Genomic DNA, 27602 nt, shown 5'->3' on the forward strand with positions numbered 1-27602 from the left:
CGGCATTGCCCCTGTCCCCACGCGGTGTCACCTCTGTCCCTGCGTGGTGTCACCCCTGTCCCTCTGCGGTGTCACCCCATGGGCTCCAGGCTCCCGTCCCTGTCCCAGCCTCAGGGCTCGGGGCCATGGGGTCCCTCCTGCGTCCTTTCCTCCAGGGGGTGAGGATACGACCCAGGCACCCCCCCGACACGGGGGTGCTCTCTGGGCACGCAGCCTGGCCGTGGGGACGTGGGGACAGTGGCCTTGCTGCCACCGGGACCTGCTGGCCAAGGGCTCTGGGGGCACGCAGGATGCTCGGCGCTCTCCGTGCCACCAAGTCCTGGACGGGGGGGGGGGGGACAGGGGCAGGCACCCACGAGCGGAGGGTGTCACCCGTGGCACGGCCACCCGCAGCCACCATTAACTCCTTGCTGCCTCCTGGGGCCAAGCAGAGCCCAGCCCCGACGGCCCCTCGTTGCATTTTCCCCATTTTTTATTACTTTGGGGGAAAAAAAAAAAAACCCAACGCTGCTACCTTCGACGGAAAAAAAAAAACTAAACGGCATTCGGGGGGAAAAACCACACCGATTCCCCCCCCAGAAACTCAGAACCCGTCCCCAGCGCCCCAGCTCCGTTTGGGGCAGGGGGTGAGGAGGGGGCTCCCCCCGCCCCCCCCCCGGCTCCAAACCTCCCCCCCCCTCGAGGGGCGGCCCCGCGGGGGCGGCGGGGGCCGGGTGCGCAGCGCCGAGCGCGGCCGGGAGCGGCCCCGGGGGCCCGGGAGTGGCCGGGAAGGCAGCGCATGAGTCACCCGGGGGAAGGGGCCGGCTCTCCCCCACCTCCCCGGGGAAGGCACCGGGGCACCGGGCTCAGCATCCCCGCTCCCGGATCCCGCGGGGCGGCCGGGACGCACCGGGGAAGGGGGGGGGTGGGGGGGGGGGCGATGCTCGGGGGGAACCGCGGGCAAACGGCCGGTCCCGGAGCACGGCCCCGGACCCCCCCACCCCGGGTTTTTGATTTTTTGTTTTTTTTTTCTGCCCCCCCCGGGGGCGGTCCCGGGCCGGGCTGGGCGGGGCGAGGGCGGCATTTAGGGTTTTGGCAGAGCGGGGGCTGCTCAGACTTGCTCGGGACTTCCCCGGACGTGCCGGTGCGCTCCGGCAGCCCCGGGCACCGACGGGCACCGGGACCGGGACCGGCCATGCCGCCGCCGCCGCTGCTGCTCCCGCTGCTGCTCTGCCTGCGCCTCCTCCGCGCCGAGCCGCTCGCCTGTGAGTCCCGGGGGGGGGTCCCCTAAAAATGGGGGGGGGGGGGGCACCGGGGCTTTGGGGAACGGGGGGGGGGGAGCCGAGGGTCCGGGGTCCGTCGGGGATGGGGAGCGGGGACCCCCCCGGTGGGGGCTGCTGGTGGTGGGCGCCTGCTTCTTCCTCGCCTCGCCCCCCCTCTCCCCCCCCCGGGTTTCTCATTCATTGCGGTGCGGGGGGTGCCGGTGCCCCCCCGGGATGTGGGGCCCTGGGGGCATCTGGGGGCTGTGGGGCCCCTTGGTTGGGGGGCAATGGGGGTCCCCTTTCCTGCCCCCCCCCACTGGTAAGGTGGTTAATGAGCCCCCCCGGCAAACAGCAGGGAGCCCCTTCCCCGGAGGGCGCTCGCTCCCCCCTCCCTGTCCCCCACGGAGAACAATAGAGAAACCCTTTTGTGTTCCCCCATCCCAAGAGCAGCAGGGACCCCCCCTTCCTGCCCTGGGGGCTGTAAATGCCCCCGCTCCCCGTGGAGAAGAGCCCCTCATTTCAGAGTCTCTGCCTCCTTTCCCCCCCCCCGGGCCACGCAACTCCCCCCCACACCCCCCCCCGTCCTGGAGAACAATGCGGCTCCGCTTCCCCACCCAGGACAATGGAAACCCCCGTCCTCCATCCCGAGAACAATAGCGAACCCCTTCCTCACACGGCCAGCAACGAGCCCCCCCCATCCCCAGGGCGATGACCCCCCCCAAAACCACCGAGAGCCTCCCGCAGAGAACAATAGGGACCCCTTTTCCCCCCCCCCCCCACGGAGAACAATGAGCCCCCTCCCGTCCCGGAGAACAATGAATCCCCCCTTAGCCCCCATCCAGAACAATAGGGAGCACCCACCCCTGCGGAGAGCAACGAATCCCCTAAAACAAGGGGGAAGGGGGGGCCCTGGCAGAGGGGAGGTGGGGGGGGGGGGGGGGCAGGCGTGGAGGTGCCACCTGTGGGCTGAGCTCTGGGCGCTCTCAGCCCGGTGGCATCGGGGTGCCCACGGGTGCGGGGGGGGCTCCCCGCGGGGCCGTGGACACGAAGGGAGCCTCGTCCCGCAGCCGCCCGCTCGCTTCTCCTCCGGCCCGGCCGAAGCCAGCCCAGGAAGTTTGGCTTCCTCCCGGTGATGGGAATCTCTCGAGGCCACGTTCGCCCGGCGGGTCCCGGCCAGGAGAAGCGGCTCCTCGGTGGCTCCCACCCCACCGGCGATGCCGCGGCCGCCGGCGGCTCGCGTCCCCCGACCCGTGCAAGTCATTAACGGGGAAGTATCAAAGAGCAATAATTGGGGCAGGGAGCGCAGAAGCAGCTGTGGCAAGGAAGCGAAACGAGGCTGCAGGGGGGAGGAAAGGACTCAGAGGGGGAAAGAAAATCCCCTCGGAGAGGCTCCCCGTGGAGGTGGGCTGCGGGCAGAGCGGTGCCCGCCGTGGGGCCGTTCCTGGGGGCATTTCGGCGGCTCCAGCGGTGCCGGGAGCTCTTTGGGTCGGTGTAATTCCCGAATTTTGGTTGCACCCATGGAGGGGGTGCCCCCAGTGGCTTCCCACCTCCCGAACCTCGCTTTTCCCCTGGCCGGGCGCGGAGCATCCGACCTGCGCGAGCGCTCGCCCCGCGGCACCCTCGGAGGAGCCGGGTGCAAGCGGAGCCAAATCTCCTTTTAGAGAGCGAATGTTTCCCCTCGGTTCAGCTCGGTCGCGCTCGCTGGAATGCCTGGGCTTTTTTTTAATCCCTCCTCGAGCTGAGGGATGGGCACGAGAAATGCCAGCGTGCAGGAGGAGAAGGGGAACGGGGAGCGCAGAGGAGGGATGAAGCTTGCCGTAGCCGCGTCCGCCCGCAGACCCCGCTGCTCGAGCCTCGGAGCAGCTTTAAATCTATTTTTCTGCAGAATTCGGGGCTGCCCAAATTTCCTTTTGTTCTTCGGGGCAATTACGATTTTTCTTGAAATCTCCACGGGTCTTAATAAATCTTTTTTAACTGTGGGATCTTGAGCACTTATCGGAGGGTTTTCCTTTCCTTTCCCAGCCTCTTAAAACGCCGATATAAAAATAAAATGAAATCCGGCCCTTCGGAAGAAAAGCGTAAACGTTCCCGACACCTTGGAAATGTGGTTTTACTTTATAGCATTACTTAGCACCTGATCAGCATTTTTTTTTAAATAGGAAAGCAATAAAACCCCGTGCAGGTATTCCCGCTGCCGCGGCTCGCACATTCCTCCCGCCGCCTGCGTCTCCCCGGCCCTTTCCTCTGCGATCTGAAAACTTCACACTTTTCCCTTTTAAAACACATGGTCGTTGCCGGAGAGGAAAAAAAAAAAAAGCTTTAAAAAAAAAATTGGCCCCTCCAGACACTGCTGCTCAGCGGTTCTGCGGGGAGGCCGGGTGGCGCGCGGCGCTCGGACGCGTTTCTGGTGCTGTTTGGGTGAAGATTTGCAAGAATCGGGGCTGGAAGCGGCGGAGCCGCGGTGCTCCAGCAGCGCCGTCTCGAGCGCTCGCCTGCGGGCTCGTCTAATGGAGGAGCCGGTGCCGGGTGGGAAGGGCTGCTGGCGGAGCCATGGCGCTTTTCGGGGGGCCCCGTTCGAGGATGGAGCCAGATGCCACGGGGACGGGCTGGCGCGGGGCAGGGTGGGCGCACGGGGAGGGCACCAAGCGGGTGCGAGGCACCCAGCGCCTGCGTGGCCCCGCTGCTTTCGCCCCCATCCCAAGCCCCGTCCAGCCCCTCTGCGGCACCGGGAGCTGCTAATTAGGAGCTTCCCCCGGGGGGACCGAGGGTCGCGGAGCATTAATTGCAGCGGAGCGAGCGGCCGCGGCCAACCTGCCGGCGGCTGCTGAAAGCCGAGAGGGGCCGGGAGGTCGGAGGGGCGAGGAGGTCGAGGCGCTTTCCGGGAGGTAATTGGCGATATTAATTAGCCTGGCACGCGCGGGCTCCGGCAGCCCCGCGTCTGCCGCTGCCAGGCGGGTGGGGAACATCACCCCTGCTCACCCTCCGCTGCTTTATTCCCCCCCCCCCGCCCCGTGCGCTCGCCTTCGCACGTAACCTCCTGCTCCGTGCAAATAAACCCGTCCGCTTTGAAGCCTTGCGCTGCGTGGCTTCGCTTCTCTCCAGGAACAAAGCGGAGCTGGGGGGCTCCCCCCCCCCAAAAAAAAACAAAAAACAGCAGGACGAGGGTTGTCGTCCTTCCATCCCCCCCAAAGCCCAGACCACCCTCGCGGGGAGCCCGGGGCCCCCGCGCGCAGGGACCCCGCGGCGAGGTGCGAGTGACGGCTTTTGGCAGCGCCGGCGGCACATGGTTCGGATTAGGCGGGTGGTCAGCGCCGGGGCGCGCGCACCGGCCCTCGGCCCCGCGGAGGGGAGCCGGCAGCCGGCAGGCTCCGAAACGAGCCTTAAAAAAAAAAAATAACGCTGGAGAAAACCCCCAAACTTTCCGTTGTTGCTGTCGAAATCGCAAAAAGAAATTAAGAAGCCACGAGCCAGCCCTGGACAAACGCATCGCTGCCCAAAAATCCCCGCGCGGAGCGATGAACGCAGCACCCCAAACGGGGCTGGTGCTCCCCAAGCTCGCAGGGAGCGCACCCGATCCGAGCACCTCCCATGCTGCTGAGGGCTGTGCTATATATTTTTTTTTTCCTCCCCCCACTTCGTTTTTTTATTTTATTTTTTGGCTGCAGACCCTGCAGTGATTTCCCCCCAAGACCCCACCTTGCTGATCGGCTCCTCGCTGACCGCCACCTGCACGGTCAGCGCCGACTTCCACCTGCGCGCTGAGGACCTGTACTGGACCCTGAACGGCCGGCGCCTGCCCGCCGCCTCCTACGCCGCCCTCGGCCCCACCACGCTCAGCGTGGCCCTCGCCCGCCTCAACGGCTCCAAGCAGCAGTCGGGGGACAACCTGGTGTGCCACAGCCGGGACGGCGGCATCCTGGCCGGATCCTGCCTTTACGTCGGACGTACGTTGGCGTGGCTGCGGGGCTCGCAGCACCCAGGGGCGCTTTGCGGCGGGGCAGGGCACGGAGCACCTCGCCTCCCGCGGGAACGTTTCAGCGGGATGAATTCGATTAAAAACCATCTCTTGCCGCGGCGCGCCGGAGCCGGCGTTCGCTGCTGCCCGCGCGCCCCTCTCTGCGTTTTCACCTCTCTGCACTCTCGGGGCTTTGCCGCACGCTCCCGGACCCGCTGCGGCTCGGCGGAGCTCGCAGCAGAAAGGCTGCTCTGGCAACCCTCGGTGAAATTACAGTTGTCCGAATCAATAATCATAAGATTTTATCTCGGGCTATTTTAAGGATGATTTTACGTCCTAAGAATACAGAGGCTTAACTGGGAACAGAGCTGCTATTTTTTTTTTTTTTTTCCTTTGGTTGCTGTTCCCGAAAGAAAACAGCTCCGGAGCCTGGTGCAGGCAGCTGCAGCCCCTCGAGCAGACGCGGGGCTGGAACGGCTCGCTGCTTCGCGCGCCGGCGGCTTTGGGGGCTGGCACCGTCCGTCCCGGTGGCACCGTCCTCGTGGGCACGCGATGCGGGGGCTGGCGTGGTGCTGCTGGGACCCCGAGCGCTGGTGGTTGTGCTGCTCACGGAGCCGCTTCATCCCCCTCTGTCCTTTTTTTTTTTTTTTTTTGTCCTCTTCCAGTGCCCCCAGAAAAACCAGTCAACATCTCCTGCTGGTCCAAGAACATGAAGGACCTCACCTGCAAGTGGGCCCCGGGGACGGAAGGGGAAACCTTCCTGCACACTAACTACACGCTCAAGTACAAGCTCAGGTACCCGTGCCTCTGGCTTGATTCCTCTTATTCCAAACGTGACACTGGGATTTTGGGGCTTGCGTGGAGGGGAGCTCCGTGGCTCCCACCTGACGGTGCTGGGTGGGATGGGGTTGGGGGGGGGGGTCCTTGCAAAGTCCTTGGGGCAGGAGCGCGCGGTGCTGGCGGGGCGCCACGCTCCGTACGCGCTGGGGAGGAGGCGAAGGTGAAGCTTGCGGCCGCAGCATCGCTCGAGGAATCCCCTCCCTGGGATTATTTGGGGCTTGAGGGGGGGGGGGGGGGGGGGGGGATGTGGGGCAGGGACCCCCCCACACTTCACCTGGTGCCGGGACGTGGGGAGGGGGACCCGTGAGCGTCGGGGCCGGTAACCCAACACCTCGCCGGCGCGATGCTGCCGGTATTAAATGGCAGATAAATGAGGCGCAGCCCCGGCTCCGAGCTGCCATTTCCTCCGGGCGGGCAGGTGTGCGGGGGGGGGTGGTGGAAAAACCTCACCGGGGGGGCCCCCGCCGGCATCACCGCCCCGGTGCCCGGTACCGGGGACTGACGGCCCGCCCGCAGGTGGTACGGCCGCGACAACACGTGCCAGGAGTACCACACGGCCGGGCCCTACTCCTGCCACATCCCCAAGGACCTGGCCCTCTTCACGCCCTACGAGATCTGGGTGGAGGCGTCCAACAGGCTGGGGGTGGCCGTCTCCGACGTCGTCATGCTGGACATCCTCGACGTGGGTGAGCGCCGGCACCGGGGAGGAGGAGGAGGAGGAGGAGGCCGTGCAGGAAGCGGGCGATGATGGGCGAGCGGAATCGCTCCTAATTGAGTTAGGATGTTTTTCCCCCAAATCGGCATCCGCGGCTCCTTAACCCCTCGGGCGCCGCGCCAGCCCCGTGCCGTTGTCCCCGCAGTGACCACGGACCCGCCGTCCGACGTGCACGTCAGCCGCGTGGGCGACCTGGAGGACCAGCTGAGCGTGCGCTGGAGCTCGCCGCCCGCGCTCAAGGATTTCCTCTTCCAAGCCAAGTACCAGATCCAGTACCGCGTGGAGGACAGCTCGGAGTGGAAGGTGGGGACGGGGACCGGGTGGCGTCCCCCTTATCCGGGGGTCGGGGGCACGCGGGACCGAGCCAAACCCCTCGCTCGCTGTCCCCCAAGGTCGTGGACGACGTGGGCAACCAGACCTCGTGCCGCCTGGCCGGCCTCCGCCCCGGCACCGTCTACTTCGTCCAGGTGCGCTGCAACCCCTTCGGCATCTACGGCTCCAAGAAGGCCGGCATCTGGAGCGACTGGAGCAACCCCACGGCCGCCTCCACCCCGCGCAGCGGTGAGCGCCCCCAGCCCCCTCCCCAGCTCCCCCCGCCCGCCCTCGGCCGTGCGCGGAGAGGCCGCTCCCCGCCGCGTGCCCGGCACCTGGATTTCTTGCAAAGGAGCCAATTCAGAGCTCTTATTTCCCAGTAGGGAGCTGGAAAGCCGCTCGTTTCCCTACCCCAGGTCCCCCCCCCCTATTCATGGAGGTGTCCCCTCCTTCATCCCCCCGGGGCTGGCCCTGATCCCCGTCCCCTCCCTGTCCCCGCAGAGCGGGCGGCGGGGGGCTGCGACCCCAAGGGCGGCGAGCAGAACACGACGCTGCGGCGGGAGCTGAAGCAGTTCTTCGGGTGGGTGAAGAAGCACGCCTACGGCTGCTCCAACCTCAGCATCAAGCTCTACGACCAGTGGCGCGTGTGGCTGCAGAAATCGCACAAAACACGCAACCAGGTAGGTAAGGAGCCTTTCGCACTTCTTTCTCCCTCCTCCGTCGTGGCGGGGAGGGGTCCCGCGACCCCGCAGCCTCTCTCCCCGGGGGGTGGCCTCGAAGCAGGGCTCTGCTCTCTCCGCAGGTTCTACCCGGCGATAAGTTGTAGCCCCCGCGGGGCCGAGCGCCGGCAGCACGGCACGGGGCGCCCGGCGCCCGCCCGGGGCCACCCTCGCCCGCCCCGTCCCCGCCGCCGCGCTGCGCCGGGGGGGGGCAAGAAGGCACCTGGGGCAAGGAGCGACCCCGCACCCCGCTGCAAGGGGGGGCCGGAGGGGGCGATCCGGGGGGTGCGGGCTGGGGCTGGCCCCGGCACCCCCTTGAGGGCAGCGGCGCCGCCGTCAGCCCCCTGGGAGCGGAGCCCCCCACGTCCTCCCGCGCCCCACGGCGCCGAGGGGACCCCCCCCAGCACAGGAGGGCTCGGGGCCTTTGTTCCGTAACCGCAGGCTGGAGCAGCGGGGGGATGAAGGGGGGATCCCCCCCCCCCCCGGGAGGTGCAGCCACCCCCCCCGGCTGCAGTTTGGATATTATTCCCCGGGGAGGGGAAGGGCTGCGGGTGCGCACGGGGTGGAGGGGGGGGGGGGGGGGGTCTGGTTTGAGGCTGCTGGGGTTTGCTCAGTGCCTGCTCTAATTTTGATTCAAACCAGCCTTATTTTGGTTACATTTCAGTCAATTAGGAACAGATTTAAGCTTAATGCCAATAAACCTCTCAAACCCCACGGGGGCCTGCGTCAGTGGGGCAGCGGCAGCGCGGGGGGACGGGGATGCAGCGGGCAGCCAAGGGGCCCCGGTGCCAGCGCCCGCGTCCCCGTCACCATGTCCCGGGGGGGCCGAGTTGAGGGGTGGTGATGTTCAGGGGGCTGCAAGCCCTTTAGACCACAAACCTCAAGCCCTTTCCAAAGAGTTGTTTTTATTGCGGGGTGACCATAAAAAAGGGTGCTCGCAGGGCGCCGTCCCCATGCCCGGAGCCGGCTTGGAGCAGCCATGGAGCACGGAGAGGCTCTGGGGGGGCAGCTCCCATCCCAGAAGTGTGGCCTTCCAGCTTGCAGCAAAGGCAGCACCCGTCCCCACGGGCACCCCCAGCACCGTGGGGCTCGGAGCGAGGTGTCCTGGGGGGCGGTGGATCCCCTTAGGGCCGTGGGTTGTGGTTTTCCTCGGCTCACAGCCCCGCTGCAGCCAGCAGAGAGCGGGAGCGGCACCAGCACCCGTCCCCGCAGCGATGCTCAGGATCTGGGGGGGACCCCCAGGAGCGGCTCTGCACCCACAGAAAGGGCCCGGAGCGAAGGCGCCCCCCTCACGGGGGTGCTGCGGGGCGCAGCGGGAGCGGGGCTGGCCGGGTGGGGGGAGCAGGGGCCGAGCGGGGCCCCCCTGGTGCGGGCAGAGCTCTGCTGCCCGGCCCCTGCAGCCGTTCCCACGGGGCCGCCCATCACTCGGCTTCTTCCGAATCGTACTTGAGGTCCTGGAGAATTTCGCTGATTGCCTCAATGGTTTTAATTAGCCTACGAGAGCGGATGGAAACTATAAATAAAGCCCATATGGAGCGTATTATCTGGGCCGCCTCGCCTTCCCCGCGCTGTTTATGAAACACTCAGCCCGGGGAGGCTGACGAGACCGCGGCCGCGCGGCATCGCTAAACAATCCGCAGGGCTCCAAACAAGAGCGCTTTTGAAGGCACCATCTGGGCCCCCCTCGGCCCCGCTGGGGGGTTAGGGGCCGAGGAAAAGGCGGGGAGGGGGCTCCCGCGAGGCTCTCGGCCCGGGGAGGGGGGGGGTCCCCGTCCCCAAAACTGGGGTGGGGGGGACCCCGGTGCCTCCCCCCGTGCCCACCTACTTGTGCTTGAGCTCCCGCACCTCCTGCTGGTGGGCGTCCACGCCGGGCTGCTCCTGCGCCTGCTGCTGCGCCAGCTGGAGCTGCGCCGTCTGCAGCGGGGAGACGGAGAGGGGCTGAGAACACCCCCCGGGGGGGGTCCTGTCCCCCCCCCCGCCCCGGGCACTCACCAGCTGCAGCTTCTCCTGCTCCCGCTCCTGGACGCGGGCGAGGTGCTGGGCCAGCTCGGGGCGGCCGTGCTGGTCCCGCAGCCGGCCCTGGAGCTGCAGGACCTCGCGGGAGATGCCGCTGAAGGCCAGCGTCAGCTCGTGCACCAGCTGCCGGTAGCGCGGGAAGTCGTAGTGGGGCGCGCTGCTCAGGTACGCCCGGTGGCCCCTGGGGACAGGGAAATAAAATTAAAAAAATAAAAAAAGGGTCACCGCGGTGCAACGGGAGCCCCACGGTCCCGGAGCTCCCACGAGCCCTGTGGGTCCCCTCCATGTCCTCCGTGTCCCCCACGTCACGGTGCAGCCCCTCGCGTGGGATTCCGTGTTGTTGTTGTTGGGTTCCCTGGGTGCTCCCAGCCTGCCTCCCGGGGAATAAATCATCCCCCGGCCGCCGCGAAAATGGGATTCAGGTGTCAGGAGCGGGCGTCCGCTGCCAGCTGGAGCTCGTCAGCAGCCCCAGCAGCTTGTTCCCTTGTGGGGGCAAAATATAGGGAGGGGGGATTCCAGCCTGATAGGGCTGGGGGATTTATCCCGATAGGGTTGGAGGATTCCATCCCATTAGGGCTGGGGGATCCATCCCACTAGGGCTGGGGGATTTATCCCGATAGGGCTGGGGGATCCATCCCACTAGGGCTGGGGGATTCCATCCCACTAGGGCTGGGGGATTTATCCCGATAGGGTTGGAGGATTCCATCCCATTAGGGCTGGGGGATCCATCCCACTAGGGCTGGGGGATTCCATCCCGTTAGGGCTTCACATGCAGCACCAGCGGTGCGAGGGTCCCGTTCCCGTTCCCCGCGGCCGGTACTCACTCCTCGAAGAGCCGGTACGCCTCCACCCGCTCGCCCTGCAGGGCGTAGAAGCGCTGCAGCAGCGCCCGCACCGCCTCGTCGGTCTGCGGGGGGGGGGGAGAAGGGGGCGGCGGGGACTTGGGGCACCAGCCCGGTACCCGCTCCCTCCCCGTTAACGAGCCCAAGTCACGGCTCCGGTACCGGAGCTCCGAGCCCCCCTCCCGGGACCTCCGTGCCCGGTTCTGCCGGGTCGGGGCTGAGCCCGACCCAGGTCCGCCGTGCTCACGGAGCACCGGGCGCCTTCACCGGTCCCGGTACCGGGAACCACCGTAGGCACGGCGGAACCGTCCTCCCCCGGCCACATGGGCATGGCCCGGTCCCGGTTACCCCAGGACCTTCCCAGCCCCGCGGAGGACCGGTCCCGGTCCCCCCCCAGCCCGGCGCGGCCCCGTCCCGCTCACCATGGCCCGGCCCCGGGCCCTGCGCGGCGGCGGAGGGCGCAGGCCCGGCGGGGACCGGAGGCGGAGCACGGCGGAGCGCGGCACCGCCGCCACCTGCAGGCGCCGCCCGGCATCACCACCCCCGCTCCTCCCCCCGCCGTAGCTCCCAGCCCCAGCCCCGTTTTTACGGAAAACCGGCGCATTTTGGGCAAAAACAACGGGACAGCGTGTGAACGCTCAGATATTTTATTGAGTTGCCGCGGCCCCGCGGGGCAGAGCTCCGGGGCCTCTACTTGACCTTCTTCTTGGGGCGCAGGTTGTTGGTGTGGCCGCACTTCTTCTTGCGGCAGTTGACAGCACGGGGATGGAGGCGAGCGTAGCACCTGGAAAGGGAGGAGGGAAACGTCAGCAAGGGCCGCAGGAGAGAAAAGAAATTGGTTTTCAGCGCATTTTTAGGGAAAGGAGTGAAGTCCCATGTGGGACAAGGAGTAAAACCCCGTGCGGGGAGACCCCCAGGTGAGGCGGGGGGGTTACGACGGGGGCTGGATGCGGGCGGCGGGGCCGTACTTGCGGCAGATCATCTTGTCGCAGTTGTACTTCTGGGCAAGCTGCCGGAGGGAGGGCTCGATGATGCCCCCGCGCAGGCGCAGCACCAGGTGTAGGGTGGACTCTGAAAGTGAGACAAACGTCAGCGGGCACCGGGGGGGGGCCGCTGGGGACCACCCGGAGCCCCCGGGGGGGCCCGAATCCGTGGGCACAGTGCTCCCTCGGCACCGCCACCTTTCTGGATGTTGTAGTCGGCGAGCGTGCGGCCATCCTCCAGCTGCTTGCCCGCGAAGATCAGCCGCTGCTGGTCGGGGGGGATCCCTGCGGGGGGGGGGAGCCGTTAGCACCGGGTACCGGGGTGGGGGGGGGGGTAACGGGGGGGGGGGGGGCAGGGCCGGGTGCCGCCGGTACCTTCCTTGTCCTGGATCTTGGCCTTCACGTTCTCGATAGTGTCATTGGGCTCCACCTCCAGGGTGATGGTTTTGCCCGTCAGCGTCTTCACGAAGATCTGCATCTTGGCACCGGTTGCGTCTGGGAGGGGGAGAAGAAGGAGCCGCGTCACCGCCGCAGGCCGCGGCCCAGCCCCCGGTACCGGTCCCGATCCCCAGTCCCCGGCACCCAGCCCATGGCCCTCAGGACCCGCCCCCGGGCCCCATCCCCGTCCCTCTGAGCCCGTCCTCGACCCCCGGTGCCCGCCGCCCCCCCCCACGCCCCGCGGCCCGCCCGCACCGCGCCGCCTCGCCGCCGAGAAGAGAGAGACCGGAACCGGAAGCCGCCCGTCGCTACGTCACAACCGGCGGCGCCCCCCCCCCCCCCCCGTTCGCCGTGCGCGCAGGCGCAGTGCGGAGGCGCCTCACGGCGGCCACGGCCAGGGCCCGGGCCCCGGCCCCGGCCCCGGTTCTTTGGGCCCGGGCCCCGAGCACGGCCCCGGGCCCGGCCCCGGCCCCTCGCCGCCCTCCTGTAGCGCCAGGAGCCATGGGGGCAGCGGCAGCCCCCGGAGCAGCAGCCCCGGGGGGGGTCCCCGCAGCCCCGGGCACGGCTAGGAGCCGAGGGGCGGCCACACCGGGGGCTCCTCCTGCGGGGGGAGCCTAAACATTTTGTTTAAGTTCCTTAAATAAATAAATAAATGAAAAGAAATAGAAATAAGTAAATAAATGAATAAAAGCTCCTCCCAGGGGCTGCTGCACCAGGGGCTCCTCCTGTGGGGGGAGGCTAAACTTTTTAAGTTCCGTAAATAAATAAAAATAATAAATAAAATTAAATAAATAAATAAAAATAAATAAAAATAAATAAATATAAATAAATAAAAGCAGGTCCCAGAGGCAGCTGCACCGGGGGCTCCTCCTGGGGGAGGGCCTAAAATTTTGTTTAAGTTCCTTAAATAAATAAGAAATAAACAAATAGCGAAATAGGTAAATAAATAAATAAAAACAGGTCCCAGACTGGCTCTTCTGTGCAAACCGAAGGCAGCGGGCCGCCGCTCGCAATTGAGAAGCAAATGAGAAGGGGCGGGAGGTGTTTAAACCCTTTTTTTTTTTTTACTGATTTGCCCGTATCAAGTTGTGGGGTTTATGCTACAGCGGCGGTCTAGAGGCAGAAGGGGATCCGTCAGGAGGGGATCCGTCCTCCCGAGCTTCTTCGCTCGGCCATCGCTTCCCTCTTCCCGAAATAAACGCCCAAAGGAACACGCGAATATAAATACGAGATAGTTCTTGGGGGCCCCGGCGGGGCCGTGCGCCTAGTCCAGGCCGTTGGCAGTGTCCTCGTCTGTTAGACTCTGTCCGTTCACGGCCGGGAAATCGTAGTGGCCTTGCGATAGATCCTCGAACTCCTGGCTCATGGTGGGGGAGATGATGTCGGGGCTGGTGTCGCAGGACTCCGTGCTCTGCTCCGAGGTAGCGATGGTGGTCGTGGTGCTTTTGGGAACGGGGTCAAAGTCGTCGTCGTCTTCCAGAATGGGAGATTCGTGGATGTCTGAAAGGGAAGGTGCAGGCGTTAGCTGGGCCGCCTGAGCCACCTGCAAAAGACAGATTCGAGAGGTGCTCCTGCGGAGAATTTCCCCCTTTTTAATTCAACGTTTTGCCAGCAGTCAAAGGGAAAGCGATACCACTTAAACTGGCAGCCCTTTATGGCTTTGGGACTTCTTACAATGACGCACAACGTTACAAAGCAGCTCCGCGCACTCTCAATGCAGCAGCCGGGCGCTGGCACAGGCCTGCCGGTCTCGTCAGCTCTGTGGGTCGGCCCCAGTTTCCCCAGCCAGCCCCACACGTTCCCAGCAGAGGGATCCCTCAGGGGGGGCACAGAGCCGAGGGGAAGCACGGCAGAAGCGCCCACTCACTGCTGAAAGCCTCCGGGTACTGCTTGGCCAGCTTCCCTTTCAGCGTCCTGCGGGAGGAGGAGGAGAGAGCCGAGTTCACACCGAGCCTTACGGATTACTCCCCCCCAAACCTTACAAATTATTCCCCCGTTCGAGTCCCCCCCAGCTCCCCTTTATTATTTCCACTCCCCCGAGCCCCCCGCTCTGGGGCACAGCCCCACCACGCCGCGACGCCACCCGCGCTGGATCCCCTTGTGACCCACGATTACCGGGCTGCCGGTGGGGGGGCCGGGATGGGGGTCCCGGTGCCGCCCGTGCCTACCGGATCCTGCGGAAGATGCTGTCCAGGTCCTTCTTCATCTCCACCAGCGTCCTGGTGTGGTGCGCGAAGCGCTCGCTCATCTGCTGCATGCGCAGGCTCGACAGGTTGTTGAAGTTGAGCAGCATCTCGTTGGTCTTCTCGAACCGGTCCAGCCTGCGCGGGGAGAGGCGGGTGGCGGGAGGCCCCCACGGGTCCCCGGGACCACCGGGAGCCACCGGGAGGGGGTCCCCGTCCACCCCCCCGGTACTCACATGTTCTTCTGGGCCAGGATGATGGCGTTCACGTCCTCGGCGTTCACCATGCCCAGCACCCGCCCGCAGAACACCCGGGAGGCCGTGGGCTCCATCGCGGCGCCGCCTGCGGGACCGCGGAGCTCAGCGGCACCGGGACCGGGACCGGGACCGGGACCGGGACCGGGACCGGGACCGGGACCGGGACCGGGACTGGGATCAGGACCCGTACCGGGACTGGGACTGGGACCGCGGATCAGGGACCGGGCACCGGGACCGCCCCCCTGCAGCCCCGCCCCCGCCGTGCCCGGTACCGGAGCCCCCCCCCCCCCGCTCCCCTTCACGTCACCGGAGCGGCACCGGCGGCGGCCGCGCCTCGCTTCCGGGTTGCGGGGTCACGTCGAGCGCGACCCCGCGGCGGCGCCGTTCGCGCGCGTCACGGCGCAAGGCCGGAAGTGACGCCACCCCCCCCTTCCCGGTACCGGATCCCGGTACCGGACCCCACGGGCGCGGATCCCCGGGTTCCAGCCGGGCCATGGCCCGACCCTGCAGGGGCTGAGGGGCGCGGGGAACCCTCGGCGGCGCCCTCCTCACCCCGCCCGCGGAGGCACCGAGCGCGCACCGGTACCAGGGCTTGGAGCGGCGGCGGCGGCGGCGTCCCGGTGAGCCCCCCCCGGGGGGACCCGGAGCTGCGCTGCGGCCCCTTTAAGGCAGCGCCCTCCCCGCCCCCGCGCCGCTGACGGGCGTTCGCGCCACCCAATGGCGTGAACGGGGCGGGCGGCGGCGGGCCAATGGGAGCGCGGGGGCGGGGCCGGCGGGGCGGGGCGGGTGGGAGCGGCGGGGGGCGCGCGGCGGCGGCCGTTGCTAGGGGGAGTCCCGGCGGCGCGCGACGGTGACGTGGGGGCCGCAGCGCGCGCCCCGGGGGCGGGAGGGGGGGGGGAACACGTGGGGGCGGGGGGAGAGCGGGGACCGGGGTCGAGGCCGGAGCCGGTGACCGGGGCCGGGGTCAGGGCCAGGGCCAGGGACCGGGGACCGGGAGCAGGACAAGGGTCGGGGACCGGGGACCGAAGCCGGTGACCGGAGATCGGGACCGGGGGCCGGGGGCCGGGGCTGGAGCCGGGGACTGGGGATCAGGGACGGGACCGGGGTCAGGGTCAGGGCCGGGGGCTGGGGACCGGGGACCGGGGACAGGACAGGGGTCGGGGACCGGGTTCGGGGCCGGAGTCGGGGACCGGAGATCGGGGACCGGACTCGGGACCGGGGTCAGGGTCAGGGACCGGGGACCGGGGACCGGGGGCTTGGGCACAAGGTACCGGGGACAGGATGGGGGTCGGGGACGGGGACCAGGGACCAGGTCTGGGGCCAGGCGACCGCGTCCCGAACCGGGACACCTCCGGTACCCCCCCCACACAGCCCGGTCCGGCCCTATCACCCCCCACCGGGAGGCCCCGGCTCTGAACGGCACCGGGCCGCGGTGCTCTCGGCTCCGTGTGCGCTGCGGGACGGCCGGCGGCCGCCTCCTCCCCCACCCCTCCCGGTAACCGCCGAACCCCCCCCCCCCCCCGCAGGTCGCTCGGCCGCCATGGCTTCCAGCGGGGAGGAGGCGAGCGCCGGCTCCCCGGCCCCGGTGGTGGACACCGGCACGGCCCCGTCCTGCCCGGAACCGGGCCTGAGTCCCACTCCGCCGGACAGCACGGAGGACTTCGAGGTGCTGGAGGAGGACGAGGACGACCTGAGCGAGCTGCCGCCGCTGGAGGACGTGGGGCGGGCGCGGGAGCCACCGGAGCCGCCAGAGGACGCCCGGTGCCCGGAGCAAGGCCCGGGGGAGGCTCCTGAAGCCCCCCAGGAATGGCTGGACGTCTTGGGTAAGCGGCAGGAGGGCGGCGAGCACCGGGGGGGGGGGGTGTGGCGCTCACCGCGGAGGTGGGCGAGGGCTTTTTGCCCTTCCCCTCCCGGCCCCGAAACGCCTCCGGTTTCTCCCGGCGCAGGGAACGGCTTGCTCAAGAAGAAGACGCTGGTGCCGGGCCGGGGGGCGGAGAGCCGCCCCCGCAAGGGCCAGGAGGTGACCGTCCGCCTGCGGGCCGCGCTGGAGGACGGCAGCGTGGTGGAGGAGGACCCCGGGCTCGCCTTCACCCTGGGGGACTGCGACGTCTTGCAGGTGGGGCTGGGAGAAGGCGGCCCTGGTGCGTGCGAGCTCGCCGCGGGGCGGGGGGGGTGGGGGGGAATGCGGGGGCTGGCACCGTGTCCGGGAGGATCAGGAGCGGCGCTGCTGCGAGCGTCTTTCCGCAATGTTTTCCCCCCCCCCCGCAGGCTCTGGACCTCTGCGTGCAGCTGCTGGAGGTGGGAGAAACGGCCTTGATCGTGTCGGACGCCAAGTACTGCTACGGCTCGCACGGCAGGTGAGCGGGGAGGGCACGGACCGGGGCAGGGCGGCCCCCCGAAAAGCGCTGTGACAGCCCCCGGGGCTCCGATTTCCCCTGGGAGCGGTGAGGTCAGGCAGGGCCGAGCGCGTCTTCGTGGCCTCCCGCACGCAGGAGCCCGGACATCCCACCCAACGCCGCCCTCACGCTGGAGGTGGAGCTGCTGGAGGCTCGGGACGGCCCCGACCTGGAGCTGCTGAGCGGGAAGGAGAAGGTAGGGCTGGCCAACCGCAAGCGGGAGCGCGGCAACTTCTACTACCAGCAGGCAGACTACGTGCTGGCCATCAACTCCTACGACATTGCGCTCAAGGTCATCGGCTCCAGCTCCAAAGGTATCCGCGGCCACCGCGGGCGGGGGCTGCCGGCGCCGCCTCCCCCCCCCGCCGCAGCCCAACCTCCGGGGTCTCCGCAGTTGATTTCAGCCCGGACGAGGAGGCCGAGCTGCTGGACGTGAAGGTGAAATGCCTCAACAACCTGGCAGCCTCGCAGCTCAAACTGGACCACTACGAGGCAGCCCTCAAGTCCTGTAACCTCGTGCTGGAGCACCAGCCGGGGAACATCAAGGCGCTGTTCCGAAAAGGCAAGGTGAGGTGCTAAAGGCAAGGCGAGGTGCTGCCGTCCCTCCTTTGGGACGAGGGACGCGCCTGAGCCGCCCCGCTCAATCCCTGCCTCGTTTTCCAGGTCCTGGCCCAGCAGGGCGAGTACAGAGAGGCCATCCCCATCCTAAAAGCAGCTCTGAAGCTGGAGCCTTCAAACAAGGTAAGCTGCCGGGCGTCCCCAGCACTCTGTCCTCCCGGCCGGGGTCCCCTGCGCCGGGCTGAGACCCCACAAGTGTCACCAGGCGCCCTCTGAGCGGGGCCGGGGTGGCTGTGGGGTGACGCCCCATGTGCCAGCGCCCGGTGCCGAGCCGGTGGGCGCCTTATCTCGGCGTCGTGAGGCTCCTCGTTGCCCTTTGCTCCGGGTGTCAGCAGAGCGCTCTGCCAGCCCCGCGTGGCCTGGCTTCCCCGCCGGCTTGTGCCGTCGCCGCGGGGCGGGAGGCAGCGCCGGGTCCCTGCCAGCTCGCTCAGCAGCCCCAAGCGTGATTCACTGGGGCGGTCCCAAAAAAAAAAAAAAAAAAAGCCCCAGACCTCAGTCCGGAGCGCAGGCCAGGGCGATCTGTGGGTCAGGAATTTCCTGCCGGTTAATGATCAGCTGCACGGCTGGAGCCTCGGGGAAATCAGAGGCCGTGCCAGCGTCAGGAAGCGGCCCCAGCAGGAGCGGGGCTGGGAGCGGCTGGGGAGGTGCTGCCCGCGGCGGGGGGCTGCGCTCTCACCTCGGCTCTCTGGGTTTTTTTCCGCCTCTTCCTCGAGTTTTTCCCCCACTGCATGGAGGTCGCGGGGAGGAGGGGGCGCTCGGTGGCCTCGCGGCGCCCGGGGTCTCGTGGTCTGAGAGCCCTCGTGGGGTGGGGTGAGCGGGGTCTCGGACAGCCCCGTAGAGGTGAGGGCGGGGTGGGCAGCCTGGGAGAGGCGAGCGAGCGGCGCTGGGCTCGCAGAGGTGAGGGATGCTCCCCCCGTGTGTCCCCTGTGTCATCGCCGCTGGCAGGGCTGCAGCTCCCCGGCCCGTCCGGGTGAAGCTTTTTCTTGAAAAAGGGGCAAAAAAAACAAACTGCCCGACGGTGACCTTACCGGCGAAACCACGAGCGCAGCAAATTGCTTGGCCTCCCCAGCCAGCCGCCGGGGTTCCCGGGGAGGCAGCAGCTCCAGGCAGCGGCGTTAAACGCGCCACCGAGTCACGGGTACGGCAACCGGTGGCGAAAACGGCCTCGAGAAGCGCTCAGCTCCGCCTGCCCCTCGGATGAGAAAACCTGGTTTAAAAAAACCCTCGTAGCCGGCACAGACCTCAGCGCTCCCAACCCCTCGGGGACGCCCGTTCCCGGAGGAGGTGCTGACGCTGCTCCCGCGCTCGTGCACCGAACCCACCGAGCTCCGGCGGTGCCCGGGTGCTTCGGCGAGGCCCTGGGCTGGCCCCGGCGTTTCAGGGAGGCGTCGGAGCCGCCCGGAGCGCCGTGTCCCCAGCAGAGGGCACAGCACGGCCGTGGCGCCGGAGCCACCGCCGCGTCCTCCCTGCCACCGCGGGCTCGGGGCCGGCCTCGGTCCCCCTGACGCCGCCGGGAGCAGGACCTGGAGCCGTCGGACGCCGGGTGTCGTGCGGCGGCGCGAGCGGTGCTGTGCAGGTTCTGCTGGTGGTGCTGAGCCCTGCGCGGGGTGCGGGTTTGTCTGCAGAGCCACCTCCGAGCCCAGCCACCGCCGCCGCTCGGCACGGCCGGGCAGGCGCCGGCACGCTCCTGAGTTTTGCCCCGATCCGGCTTTGGCCCAGCCCGGGTTTAAGGCCGTGTTCCCAGCCTGCTTCCAGACAGAAACGTGGGAGAGCTCTGGCTCCTCTGTCCCCGAGGCAGAAACTTTTCCGTCTCGGTTAAAGGAGAAAATCCTTTTCCTGCCGCCTGCCGTCAGCCCTGGGCTCCGCTCGGTGCTGCCGGACGCCGGGAACGGGCTGCCGGCGAGGGGCGGCCTCGGCGGCCGTGAGGGACGGGGACGCGCTGGGAGCTGCCGCGGGTTTGGGGAGGAAAAGGGGAATTTCCAGCCCCCGAACCTGGCTCTGGGTGGGCGGTAAAGGTGCTGAAGGACCCGAGCAGGCAGGGTGCCGCCACTGGTGGCAGCCGGCGCAGCTCAGCGCAGGGGGACAGGGCAGGATCAGGCCATCGGGGGCCCACGGAGCTGCTGCGCGGCGGGGGCCGCTGGCACCTGCTGCCCACGCTGCGATCCCAGCCCCATGGCGCTGATCCCCTCCGTGCTGCGCTCTCCCCCCCAACCCAGACCATCCACGCCGAGCTCTCCAAGCTGGTGAAGAAGCACGCGGACCAGAAGACGGTGGAGACGGAGATGTACAGGAAGATGCTCGGCAATCCCAGCGCCGGCGGCGCCCCGGTCAAGTGCAAAGACAAGCTGCCCTGGGTAAGGGCCGGTGCCGGTGTACCCAGGGTGGGGGGGAGCAGAGCCTTGGGGCCACCCAGGGGTGTGGGGAACCCAGGGAACGGGTTTGGGGGCTGCTGCTGTGAGCCGGGGGCCGGCACGTCGCCAGCCGTGCCAGGAAAACGCTGATGGCGGCGGCGGCGCTGCCAGCCGGAGGCTCTGGACTTTGCTCCCAGCCGCCGCCGCGTTTCGGGAGCCCGCTGGCCGCCCGGGTGGAAAGCGCCGTGAGCCGGGCACGCGCCGTCCCCTCGGACGCGCCGGGCAGGGCCGATGCAGCTCTCGGGCCTTTTTGGGGCCGCGTTGTCTGGGCTGCGCCGGGGCGGGAGCCGCGTGAGGCCCCGTGGCCCCGATGCCAGCGCCGCCGTCCTCCCCGCAGTCCATCCCGTGGAAGTGGCTCTTCGGTGCGACAGCCATCGCGCTCGGCGGCGTGGCCCTGTCCGTGGTCATCGCGGCGAGGAACTGAGGATGGCGGCGGGGAGGCCCCGGCGCTGCCGCGTGCCTCGCTCCTTGCCCGGGTGCAGGGGGGGGGTCCGCGGGGTTGCGCCGCGCCCCCCCTGCCCCGCAGGCTTGCAGTCCGGCTGCTCCCCCCGGCCGGAGGTGCCACGTTTTTTTTCCCCGAAATCTCATCCCGAGCGTCACCCAGCACCCCCGTAGCCTTCCTACGGGGATGGGAGCCGCAGGCGGAGCGGAGACCCCGCGGCCCCACGGCTCCGGCGGGTCCCCGCGCCCTGACCGGCCCCCGCGGAGCCACCCGGGGAGGACGCAGCGAGCCCCGGCACTGCCGCGCTTCGGGCGCGGGGCAGGGAAGAGGCTGCTGAAGGATGTCGCACGAAGGGATAAGGTGGGGACGTGCCCGGGGCACGTGCAATGAGATTTTCCCCCCCGCACCCCGTACCGGGGGGCTGCCCCAGCTCTGCCCTCCTGCTCCCCCCCCCTCGGCACTTCCCCAGAGCGTGCAGTGCCCGAAGGAAGCCAAAGAATCCCGGGGCACCAAGGACACGAGAGGGAAGCGCCAGAGACCTCGCGTCCCGGCCGGTCTCGTAGGGCCGGAGCCGCCGGGGGTCCCCCCCTTTTGCCCCGCAGCTCTCTCCAGCCCTGGGCCCCAACTCCTCGGGGCCCGCAGCCCCGGTTCCAGCTCCGCTCGCAGGGGTCGAACGCGCTGCCCCCCCCCGAACCGACTGTGAACTCCCAATAAAGGACAACTCGTGCACAGCTGGGCCTCCTCCTTCCCAGCACGGGCTGGGGACGGGGGCGCAGAGGGGATTTTGGGGGGGGGTGTGGGGGGTGTCGGGGGGGGGAGGACGGGGCTGTGGGGTTTGCATTGTTGTGGGGGGGGGGGCTCGGCGAGGGCAGCGGGTTTGTGGTCAGCATGGAAACCCCACGGGGCCACCTCGGTGTGCGCACGCTGCCCCGGGGGGGAGGCTGCGTCCCCTGTTCCTTGGGGGGCAGGCTGTGTCCCCTGCCCCTGGAGGAGAAGTCATGTCGCTTGGGGGGAGCGTCCCTGTCCCTTGGGGGGAGGCCCAGGCCCCTGACCCTTGGGGGGAGGCTCTCTCCCTTGGGGGGAGGCTCTGTGTGTCCCCTGACCCTTGCGGGGAGGCTTTGTTCCTTGGGGAGAAGCTGCGTCGCCTGCCCCTGGAGGGGGAGCTCCTGTCCCCTGGGGGGAGGCCGTGTCCCTTGTCCTTTGCGGAGGCCCCTGGCCTTTGAGGGGAGGCCGTGTCCCCTGAGAGAGGCTGTGTCCCCTCCCTCGCAAGGGAGGCCACGTTCCTTGTCCCTTCGGGGAAGGCCGTGTCCCCTGCCCCCTTGAGCAGAGGCCCTGTCCCTTGGGGTAGGCCCTATCCCCTGGGAGGAGGCCCAGTCCCTCAGGGGAGGCCGTGTCCCCCACCCCCAGGCCAGGCCCCGTTCCTGCCCCCCCCCCCGTCCCTGCCCCTCAGCCCTGAGGCCCGGAGCCCCCCCGGGCCCGGAGCCCGAGCCCTGTACCCACTCCCCGTGCCCTACGGGCAGCCCCGCGGCCCTCAGGCCCGGCCCCCCCAGGCCGCACCGGGGGGGGCGACGCCGGGCAGCAGCGGGGTCCCCCCCCACCGCCCCCCCCCCACCCCCACCGCCCCCCGGCGCCCCCTCTCCCCCCCAGCCCCCTCCAACCACCCCAAACCACCCCCCCCCAGCATGCCCCGCGGCCCCCTCATTTGCATCTCCCCGCCTCCCCCCCCTCTTTCCCCCCCCCGCTCACCCAATCACGCTCACCATCCGGCGGCTCCCGACCAATGAGAGCGCGCACCGCCCACCTCCTCGCCCCAGCAACAAGCTCCCTCCCCCCTCCGCCCCGTCGCCGTATGGGCGGGGCCAGCGGCGGCGCGATGAATAATTCATGAGGGGGGCGTGGCCGAGTGGAGGGGAGGGGAGGGGAGGGGGGGGGGGGGTGGCGGCGGGAGGCCCCGGCGGCCCGGGCGCGGAGGGGGAGAGACGGTCCCAAGATGGCGGCGCTGCAGGCGGAGCGCGGGTACGGGCTGTCCTGCGGCCGCCTCGGCCGCGGCACCCGCGTCTCCGTCTTCCACGTCAAGCTCACGGAGAGCGCCCTGCGCGCCTTCGAGAGCTACCAGGCCTGTAAGGTAAGGCCTGGGGGGGACGGGGGGGGGGTAACGGGGGGCGTGGGGGGGGGCACCCCGTGAGGGAGAGGAGGAGGAGGAGGAAGGCTCCGCCACGAGGCCGCGGCTCTGTGGGGTTGGGGCTGGGGGGGCTCCTTCAGCCTCCTCTTCTTCCTCCGCACGGGGGTGGGGGCTGGGCCTTTCGTTGTGGGGTGAGGGGGGGGGGCGGTTCCCCTCCCCCCCCCCCCGTGGTGTGAGGCCCCCCCCCTCCCCTCTTTGGGGGGAGGATGAGGAGATTTTGGGGGGGGGGGCCGGGATCCCCGGGGGTGGGGAGGGGTGGGGGAGGTTTTTGGGGGTGTCTCGGCTCCCTGCCCCCCCCCCCCCCCCGGGTCTGTTTGAGGGGATGGGGAGGTGGAGATGGGGGTCTTGCCCCCCCCCCGGTTCTGTGTGAGGAGATGGGGGGGGGGACGCGGCCCCCCCCCCTTCTGGGGGACGTGGGGGGGGGGTCCTGGCCCCCCCAGTCCTCTGTCAGAGGATGGGGAGCTGGGGGAACCCGCCCCCTCCCCATTTATTGGGGGAGATGGGGGGGGCGATCCCAGTGTTAGGGGTCTGAGGGTGGGGGGGGGGGCTCGCTGCCCCCCCCCCATTATGCCCTGATGGCCTTGGGGGTGGCCACCCCTGTTCCTGTCCCCCCCCCCGCCCTGGTTGGTGTTTGAGGGGTGTCGGTGTGCCCCCGCCCCCCATAGGTGAGTGTTAGGGGGTGTCGTGCCCCCCCCAGTGAGCCCTTGTTGGGGACTGGGGGGTGTTGGTGTGTGGCCCCCCCACTGGGTGGAACTGGGCCATATCCCCCCCCCCCCCCCCGACGTGACTTGTGGGGGGGGGGGGGACGACACCACACGTCTCGGTGCCACCCCCGGTAAACGACCGAGGGGCTGCCGGTGAGGGGGGGCTCTCATCGTCCCCTCTCCTCAGTGACCGTGGAACCCCCCCCCCGGTACGTGACACCGCTAAGGGTGTGCGGGGCTGTGCCCCCCCCCCCGGGGCTGTGCTGGGGGTTACCAGAACCCGGCCACAGCCCCCCCCAGAGGCTGGGGGGGGGCACCCGGTGCTGGTGTCCCTCTCGGGGGGGTCCCCACCTCCCTGTCACCCCCCCCTTCAGCCCGGTGCGGCGCTCTGGGGGGGGGGGGCGGCTCGGGGCTGGGGCCGTATTTTGAAATTTCCAGATTGTCTCTTCCGAGATATTTCCCTGAAACGCGGCCAGAGAGCTTATTAGTCACGTAAATAAAGAATAATGGAAACGCTCGGCATCTGTCGCCGCGATGGAGCGGGGGGGGGAATTAGAAAGCTGTGCTTTTCGGTGCGGGGGTTTTTGTGCCTTTTTTTTTTTTTTTTTTTTTTTTTTTACCTCCCCTTTTTCTCCTCCGATCCCGCGAGGAGCGTGGCTGTAGCCGTCCCTTCACCTTGCCGGGGGAAGCTGGGAACCCAACCCGTTTGTCATTAGGAGCGTCCTGCCTGCCAGCTTCTGTAGGATAAACCATATGTTGTCACAACACTATTTTTAATTTCGGGTGTTGGTTACATCACAGCGCTGAATTGGGCAATCTCGGCATGAGGACGAAGGTAATTGCTGTTCCAGGCTTTATCAACTTATATTTTAATGAGTGTTTATCGGCCTTACGAGACTTCAGGAGCGATAAAAGTGACTCGGATGGTCTGGGTTGTTAGCCTTTTTTTTTTTTTTCCTGAAAAATGAAAATTAACGACGAAAAAAAATCCGGAGAAATGCGGCGTATGCGTGAGGGGGGAGCCTTTTCTTTTGGGGGAGGGAGAGTAGGAAGGCTCCGGGCAGCTGCGTTAAATATTTTGGGAAGCTATTCCGGGTCCGTGTCGCGCGTGAAGAGTGGCGTTTTATTTTCTAAACGAAGTCCGGTCTCGGGCTCGTTCGGTGGCCGACGGCGGCCGCTAATGAACTTTGCTTCCTTCCCCGCCACCCGAAAGGGGAGTCGTCGGAGGCTGCTGGTGATTAACTGGGCAGGAGCGGATGAGGGCAGGAGAGCTGGCTCGTTTGGGCAGCGAGTAACGCCGCAATTAGTGGGCTGTTAAACACACGCGCTCCTTCTGCCTTTCTTCTATAAACAGTTTCCTCCGGCCCGTCCGACGTCCCTGCGCCGCCGAGGACCTTCACGGGCTCCGGTTTAGCTTTTGCTCTGCAGTAGGTAAATGGGGGGGGGGAAAAACCACAAAAACTCTCCGAGGCTTCTCCTCGCTTTGGTTTTGGAGGTAGCGTGAGTGACGGCGGCGCGGTATAACGGCGCGGGACCCAACGCTGGGCTTGGCGTCGCCTCCGGTCCACGCGTGGCGTTGGCGCGATCCCTGCGGCCCGGCGCTGTCTGTCCGGCGGCCGCAACAGCCGGGGGAACGTCTTCGGTCGCTTGCTTGAGTTGGTTCCTGGTCTAATAATAATGTCGTGGGGTTACACAATCCAAAAAACGCTCGCCCGGCCGGGCGAGCTGCCACTTGGTTTTAGTGTCCCTTGTGCCGGAGCGCTCGGGGTGGGGCTGAGCGGGCAGCGGGGGAGCAAAATTTGTCCTCCTGAGTCTCTCCCGCTCGGGTCCCTGCCAAACCGTCCGTGTCCCAGCGAGGAAAAACCGGCGGATTTTGGTGTAGCGGTGCCCGGTGTTTGAGGAGGGTGTTCGGAGAGCGTGGGGCTGCTGCTGGGGCGGCCCAGATCGTGGGGGTGTGTGCTCCTTGTGCTCCCTGGAAGGCCTTTTTCCAGTGAGAGCAGGGTACCCGAAAAAAAAAATAAAAATAAGTCATCTCGTAGCAAAAATACCGTGGGGTTTCTTCAGGGACCCTGCAGGAGGTCACCCATCTGCTCCTTGTGAAACTTGCAGCCTTCTGAAACCGCTTCCCCGCGGTTGTGAAACCGAGCGCTGCCTGCTGCGGGCCGAGCGCCGGGAAGCCGCCCCGGTGGGCGCCGGTCCCGTCCCTTGGCCCGAAGCAGCTCCTGGCTCCCCAAGGAACGCGCTCCGCCGTTCCCTTCCCTTTTCTGCATCCCTGTGGGCTGCGTCGAGGCTTCCCGACTCCTCCACCCCGAAAACGGAGGCGCAAATCCCTCCCGTCCCCGTCGGTTTGCCCCCAGCTCTCGTGGCGTGGGGCGAGGGGCCCGGGAACCCCTCGTGCCTCTGCCTCGTTTTTCCCCTTTTCCTCCTTTCCCACCATTTAGCAGCATCCTGGGGTCCCCGGTACGGGGAGTTAAGCGCTCCGCGGGTGAAGTTACGCGGCGGGCCTGGCTGTAGGGCAGGTGCTGCTGGCGTGGAAAGGTCTCGCCCGTTCCCGGAACCCTTACCCGGGAATTTCCCGACTTTGGCTTATTTATCTAAAAAAACGGGTGGCGTGGTTTAAGGAGCAGAGCTAGCGCGAGCCTGCACGATGGCTTTTGATAAGAAATGACGCGACGGCGGCCGCGCACCTTTCTCTTTTGTTTGTAGCTGTGTGAGGCTGCGCGGGGCCGGGCAGCCCCTACGGATGCCTGATTTTTGGGAACAGACTCCTATTTTTGGGAGGGTGTGGGGGGGGGCTCTGGCATCCCTGCCGTGGTCAGCGTGATGCGGGAGCAGCCGAGCGGTGCTCCCGTGCTAACTCCTCCCTGCCCCTGCTACGCGAAACGTTTCGGACCGCAGCCACCGGTTGGTTCAGCGGTGAACTTTGGCAGGTGCACAAATATTTATCGGGGGCCAGGCGGAGATAACCCAAGCACGCTGCCCCCGGGCTCTCCTAAAGCGAATTTTGGAGCCGTGGTCTGGCGAGCGCGGCTTCCGAGTCGCCTTCCCCGCGCCTTAATCCGGCAGAAGTTCTCCCGCAAAGCCTGGGGGTCGAGCAGACCCCTGGAAGCCGCCGGGTTTTGCGAGGGCTTTTCCAGCCTTTGCTTTCCGAGCAGATCGCTGCGGGTGCCTTCGCCTCGCCGCGTGTCAAGCACCGAAGGGAAAATGCAGGCTCCCGCTGTCGCTGCGGGGTCCGCCGGGCAACGCGTGCCTCTTCGAGCCGGCTCGGGAGCTGAACGCCGCTTGCGGGTGTCAGGAGGAGAAGAACAAGATGGCTTTTGAATCGGGCTTCATTGAATTATCCGCAGGCTCTTTGCATCGCTCCCCTTTTCCTGTAACCTGTTTTTTCCTGCCCTATTAATTCGCCGATGCCGTAGTCCGTCAGAATTGAAGCTGTTACGACATCGGGAACATGAGCCGGTGACACGACTCGATGAATCAGCCCAGGGGAGGCTGCCCGGGGAGGAAGCTCGTCGTACACGTACGGCTCCTCGCCATCAGCACGAACGGGACAGGATATGCAGAACGCGCCGCGCTCCCGCGGCACCTTCCTGCGCTGCCCCGGCCGCGGCACCTCCCCTCGGAAGGCAGGGGACAAAGAAACGTTTGACGTTGTGCGCGAGGAACGCTTTGGCCCGGGGCAGTTCCCTTCCAGCCATTTAGGGTAGCTTTTTTCCCTCGACCATATAGCATTTAGATCCGCCGAAATTAGAGATTCGTCTCTATAGTTTTCAAATTGCATGGGGAAGAACTGCCTGTAATTTACATCCAACGTGACGTACAGTTGCTATGGGATTCGGTGGCAAATTATAAACCCATTATGCCTTTTTTTTTTTTTTGTTCTGGTGGTAGCAGACTACAGAAGTAGGTCTAATTGGTGCCCTGCCAGGGGAAAATAGAAAGTTTGTGACAGAATCCCTGCGACTGAGGGTGCTTTTTTATAAACGGGATCTGCTTTTTATCAGCAGATCGTCTGCCCTGAGAGGGCGCGATTAATCGGAGGGGTCGAGTTTGGCCTTTAATAACTTCTTGCTCTCTAACAGCTCTGGGGGAAGCGAACTTGAAGATTAACCCCTTAGATTTTTATATTTTTAAGGAGTGTTCTGGCGCTCGTGTCAATGGATCCAGCAGCTGGATCCCGGTGATTGCAAGGCTAAACCTGTGCTCCTGGTCTGCTCGCTCCGTGCTTGGTTTCGTACTGAACTCGGACAGCACCGAAGGGAGAAATTCATCATTTTTTTAAGTAGTTCTGAAGCAGGCCAGACAAAATACATGTCAGGTGCCTGCAGGGAGCAGTCAGCCCACCGCG

The 27602-nt window shown here is 67.2% G+C and overlaps 6 protein-coding genes across 20 annotated transcripts in view; 3 read left to right on the forward strand and 3 right to left on the reverse strand.

Annotated features, from left to right (window-relative positions):
- Positions 1-1012: 1012 nt before the first annotated feature.
- On the forward strand, positions 1013-8496 carry CRLF1 (cytokine receptor like factor 1). 3 transcript variants are annotated; one of them, XM_080565990.1, is made up of 8 exons: positions 1025-1244; positions 4907-5185; positions 5862-5991; positions 6553-6722; positions 6897-7054; positions 7144-7312; positions 7565-7747; positions 7866-8027. In XM_080565990.1, exons 1-8 carry the CDS (start codon positions 1175-1177, stop codon positions 7880-7882), a joined length of 1176 nt encoding a protein of 391 aa, XP_080422116.1. In that variant the 5' UTR covers positions 1025-1174; the 3' UTR covers positions 7883-8027. The 3 variants fall into 3 exon arrangements, with proteins under 3 accessions (XP_080422117.1, XP_080422116.1, XP_080422115.1); XM_080565989.1 differs by having other exon boundaries at positions 7565-7743; XM_080565991.1 differs by lacking the exons at positions 4907-5185; positions 6553-6722 and having other exon boundaries at positions 1013-1244; positions 7866-8496.
- A 174-nt stretch (positions 8497-8670) lies between these two features.
- On the reverse strand, positions 8671-11275 carry REX1BD (required for excision 1-B domain containing). Of its 4 annotated transcripts, none has more exons than XM_080566005.1 (5): positions 11063-11275; positions 10623-10705; positions 9775-9979; positions 9628-9696; positions 8671-9276 (listed from the first exon to the last, which is right to left on the reverse strand). In XM_080566005.1, exons 1-5 carry the CDS (start codon positions 11063-11065, stop codon positions 9268-9270), a joined length of 369 nt encoding a protein of 122 aa, XP_080422131.1. In that variant the 5' UTR covers positions 11066-11275; the 3' UTR covers positions 8671-9267. The 4 variants fall into 4 exon arrangements, with proteins under 4 accessions (XP_080422131.1, XP_080422128.1, XP_080422130.1 ...); XM_080566002.1 differs by having other exon boundaries at positions 9608-9696; XM_080566004.1 differs by having other exon boundaries at positions 9604-9696.
- Positions 11272-12438, reverse strand: UBA52 (ubiquitin A-52 residue ribosomal protein fusion product 1). The gene is made up of 5 exons (XM_080566006.1): positions 12317-12438; positions 11999-12118; positions 11822-11908; positions 11609-11711; positions 11272-11424 (listed from the first exon to the last, which is right to left on the reverse strand). Exons 2-5 carry the CDS (start codon positions 12099-12101, stop codon positions 11331-11333), a joined length of 387 nt encoding a protein of 128 aa, XP_080422132.1. The 5' UTR covers positions 12102-12118; positions 12317-12438; the 3' UTR covers positions 11272-11330.
- Positions 12439-13103: 665 nt separating this feature from the next.
- Positions 13104-15205, reverse strand: KXD1 (KxDL motif containing 1). Of its 5 annotated transcripts, none has more exons than XM_080565999.1 (5): positions 15082-15205; positions 14481-14586; positions 14230-14382; positions 13929-13975; positions 13104-13561 (listed from the first exon to the last, which is right to left on the reverse strand). In XM_080565999.1, the coding sequence occupies exons 2-5, from the start codon at positions 14573-14575 to the stop codon at positions 13326-13328; spliced, it is 531 nt and encodes a 176-aa protein (XP_080422125.1). In that variant the 5' UTR covers positions 14576-14586; positions 15082-15205; the 3' UTR covers positions 13104-13325. The 5 variants fall into 5 exon arrangements, with proteins under 5 accessions (XP_080422125.1, XP_080422126.1, XP_080422127.1 ...); XM_080566000.1 differs by having other exon boundaries at positions 15088-15181; XM_080566001.1 differs by having other exon boundaries at positions 15054-15162.
- FKBP8 (FKBP prolyl isomerase 8) lies at positions 14903-21099 on the forward strand. Of its 4 annotated transcripts, none has more exons than XM_080565993.1 (9): positions 14903-15121; positions 16028-16324; positions 16448-16617; positions 16770-16858; positions 16994-17211; positions 17292-17464; positions 17561-17638; positions 19732-19869; positions 20264-21099. In XM_080565993.1, exons 2-9 carry the CDS (start codon positions 16042-16044, stop codon positions 20348-20350), a joined length of 1236 nt encoding a protein of 411 aa, XP_080422119.1. In that variant the 5' UTR covers positions 14903-15121; positions 16028-16041; the 3' UTR covers positions 20351-21099. The 4 variants fall into 4 exon arrangements, with proteins under 4 accessions (XP_080422119.1, XP_080422121.1, XP_080422118.1 ...); XM_080565995.1 differs by having other exon boundaries at positions 14951-15083; XM_080565992.1 differs by lacking the exon at positions 14903-15121 and adding an exon at positions 15245-15351.
- A 1180-nt stretch (positions 21100-22279) lies between these two features.
- The window catches only part of ELL (elongation factor for RNA polymerase II), a 53152-nt gene continuing 47829 nt past the window's right edge, over positions 22280-27602 (forward strand). For 2 of the 3 annotated variants that reach the window (XM_080565982.1, XM_080565983.1), the window contains exon 1: positions 22280-22493. In XM_080565982.1, coding sequence (XP_080422108.1) covers positions 22359-22493 — 135 coding nt within the window. In that variant the 5' untranslated portion in view covers positions 22280-22358. Of the gene's footprint in view, positions 22494-23669; positions 24090-27602 lie in introns of those variants that run through there. The other variant, XM_080565984.1, reaches the window with a different exon arrangement.

The sequence above is a fragment of the Anser brachyrhynchus genome (assembly GCF_964034855.1).
Source record: "Anser brachyrhynchus genome assembly, chromosome: 23".
NCBI lineage: Eukaryota > Metazoa > Chordata > Aves > Anseriformes > Anatidae > Anser > Anser brachyrhynchus.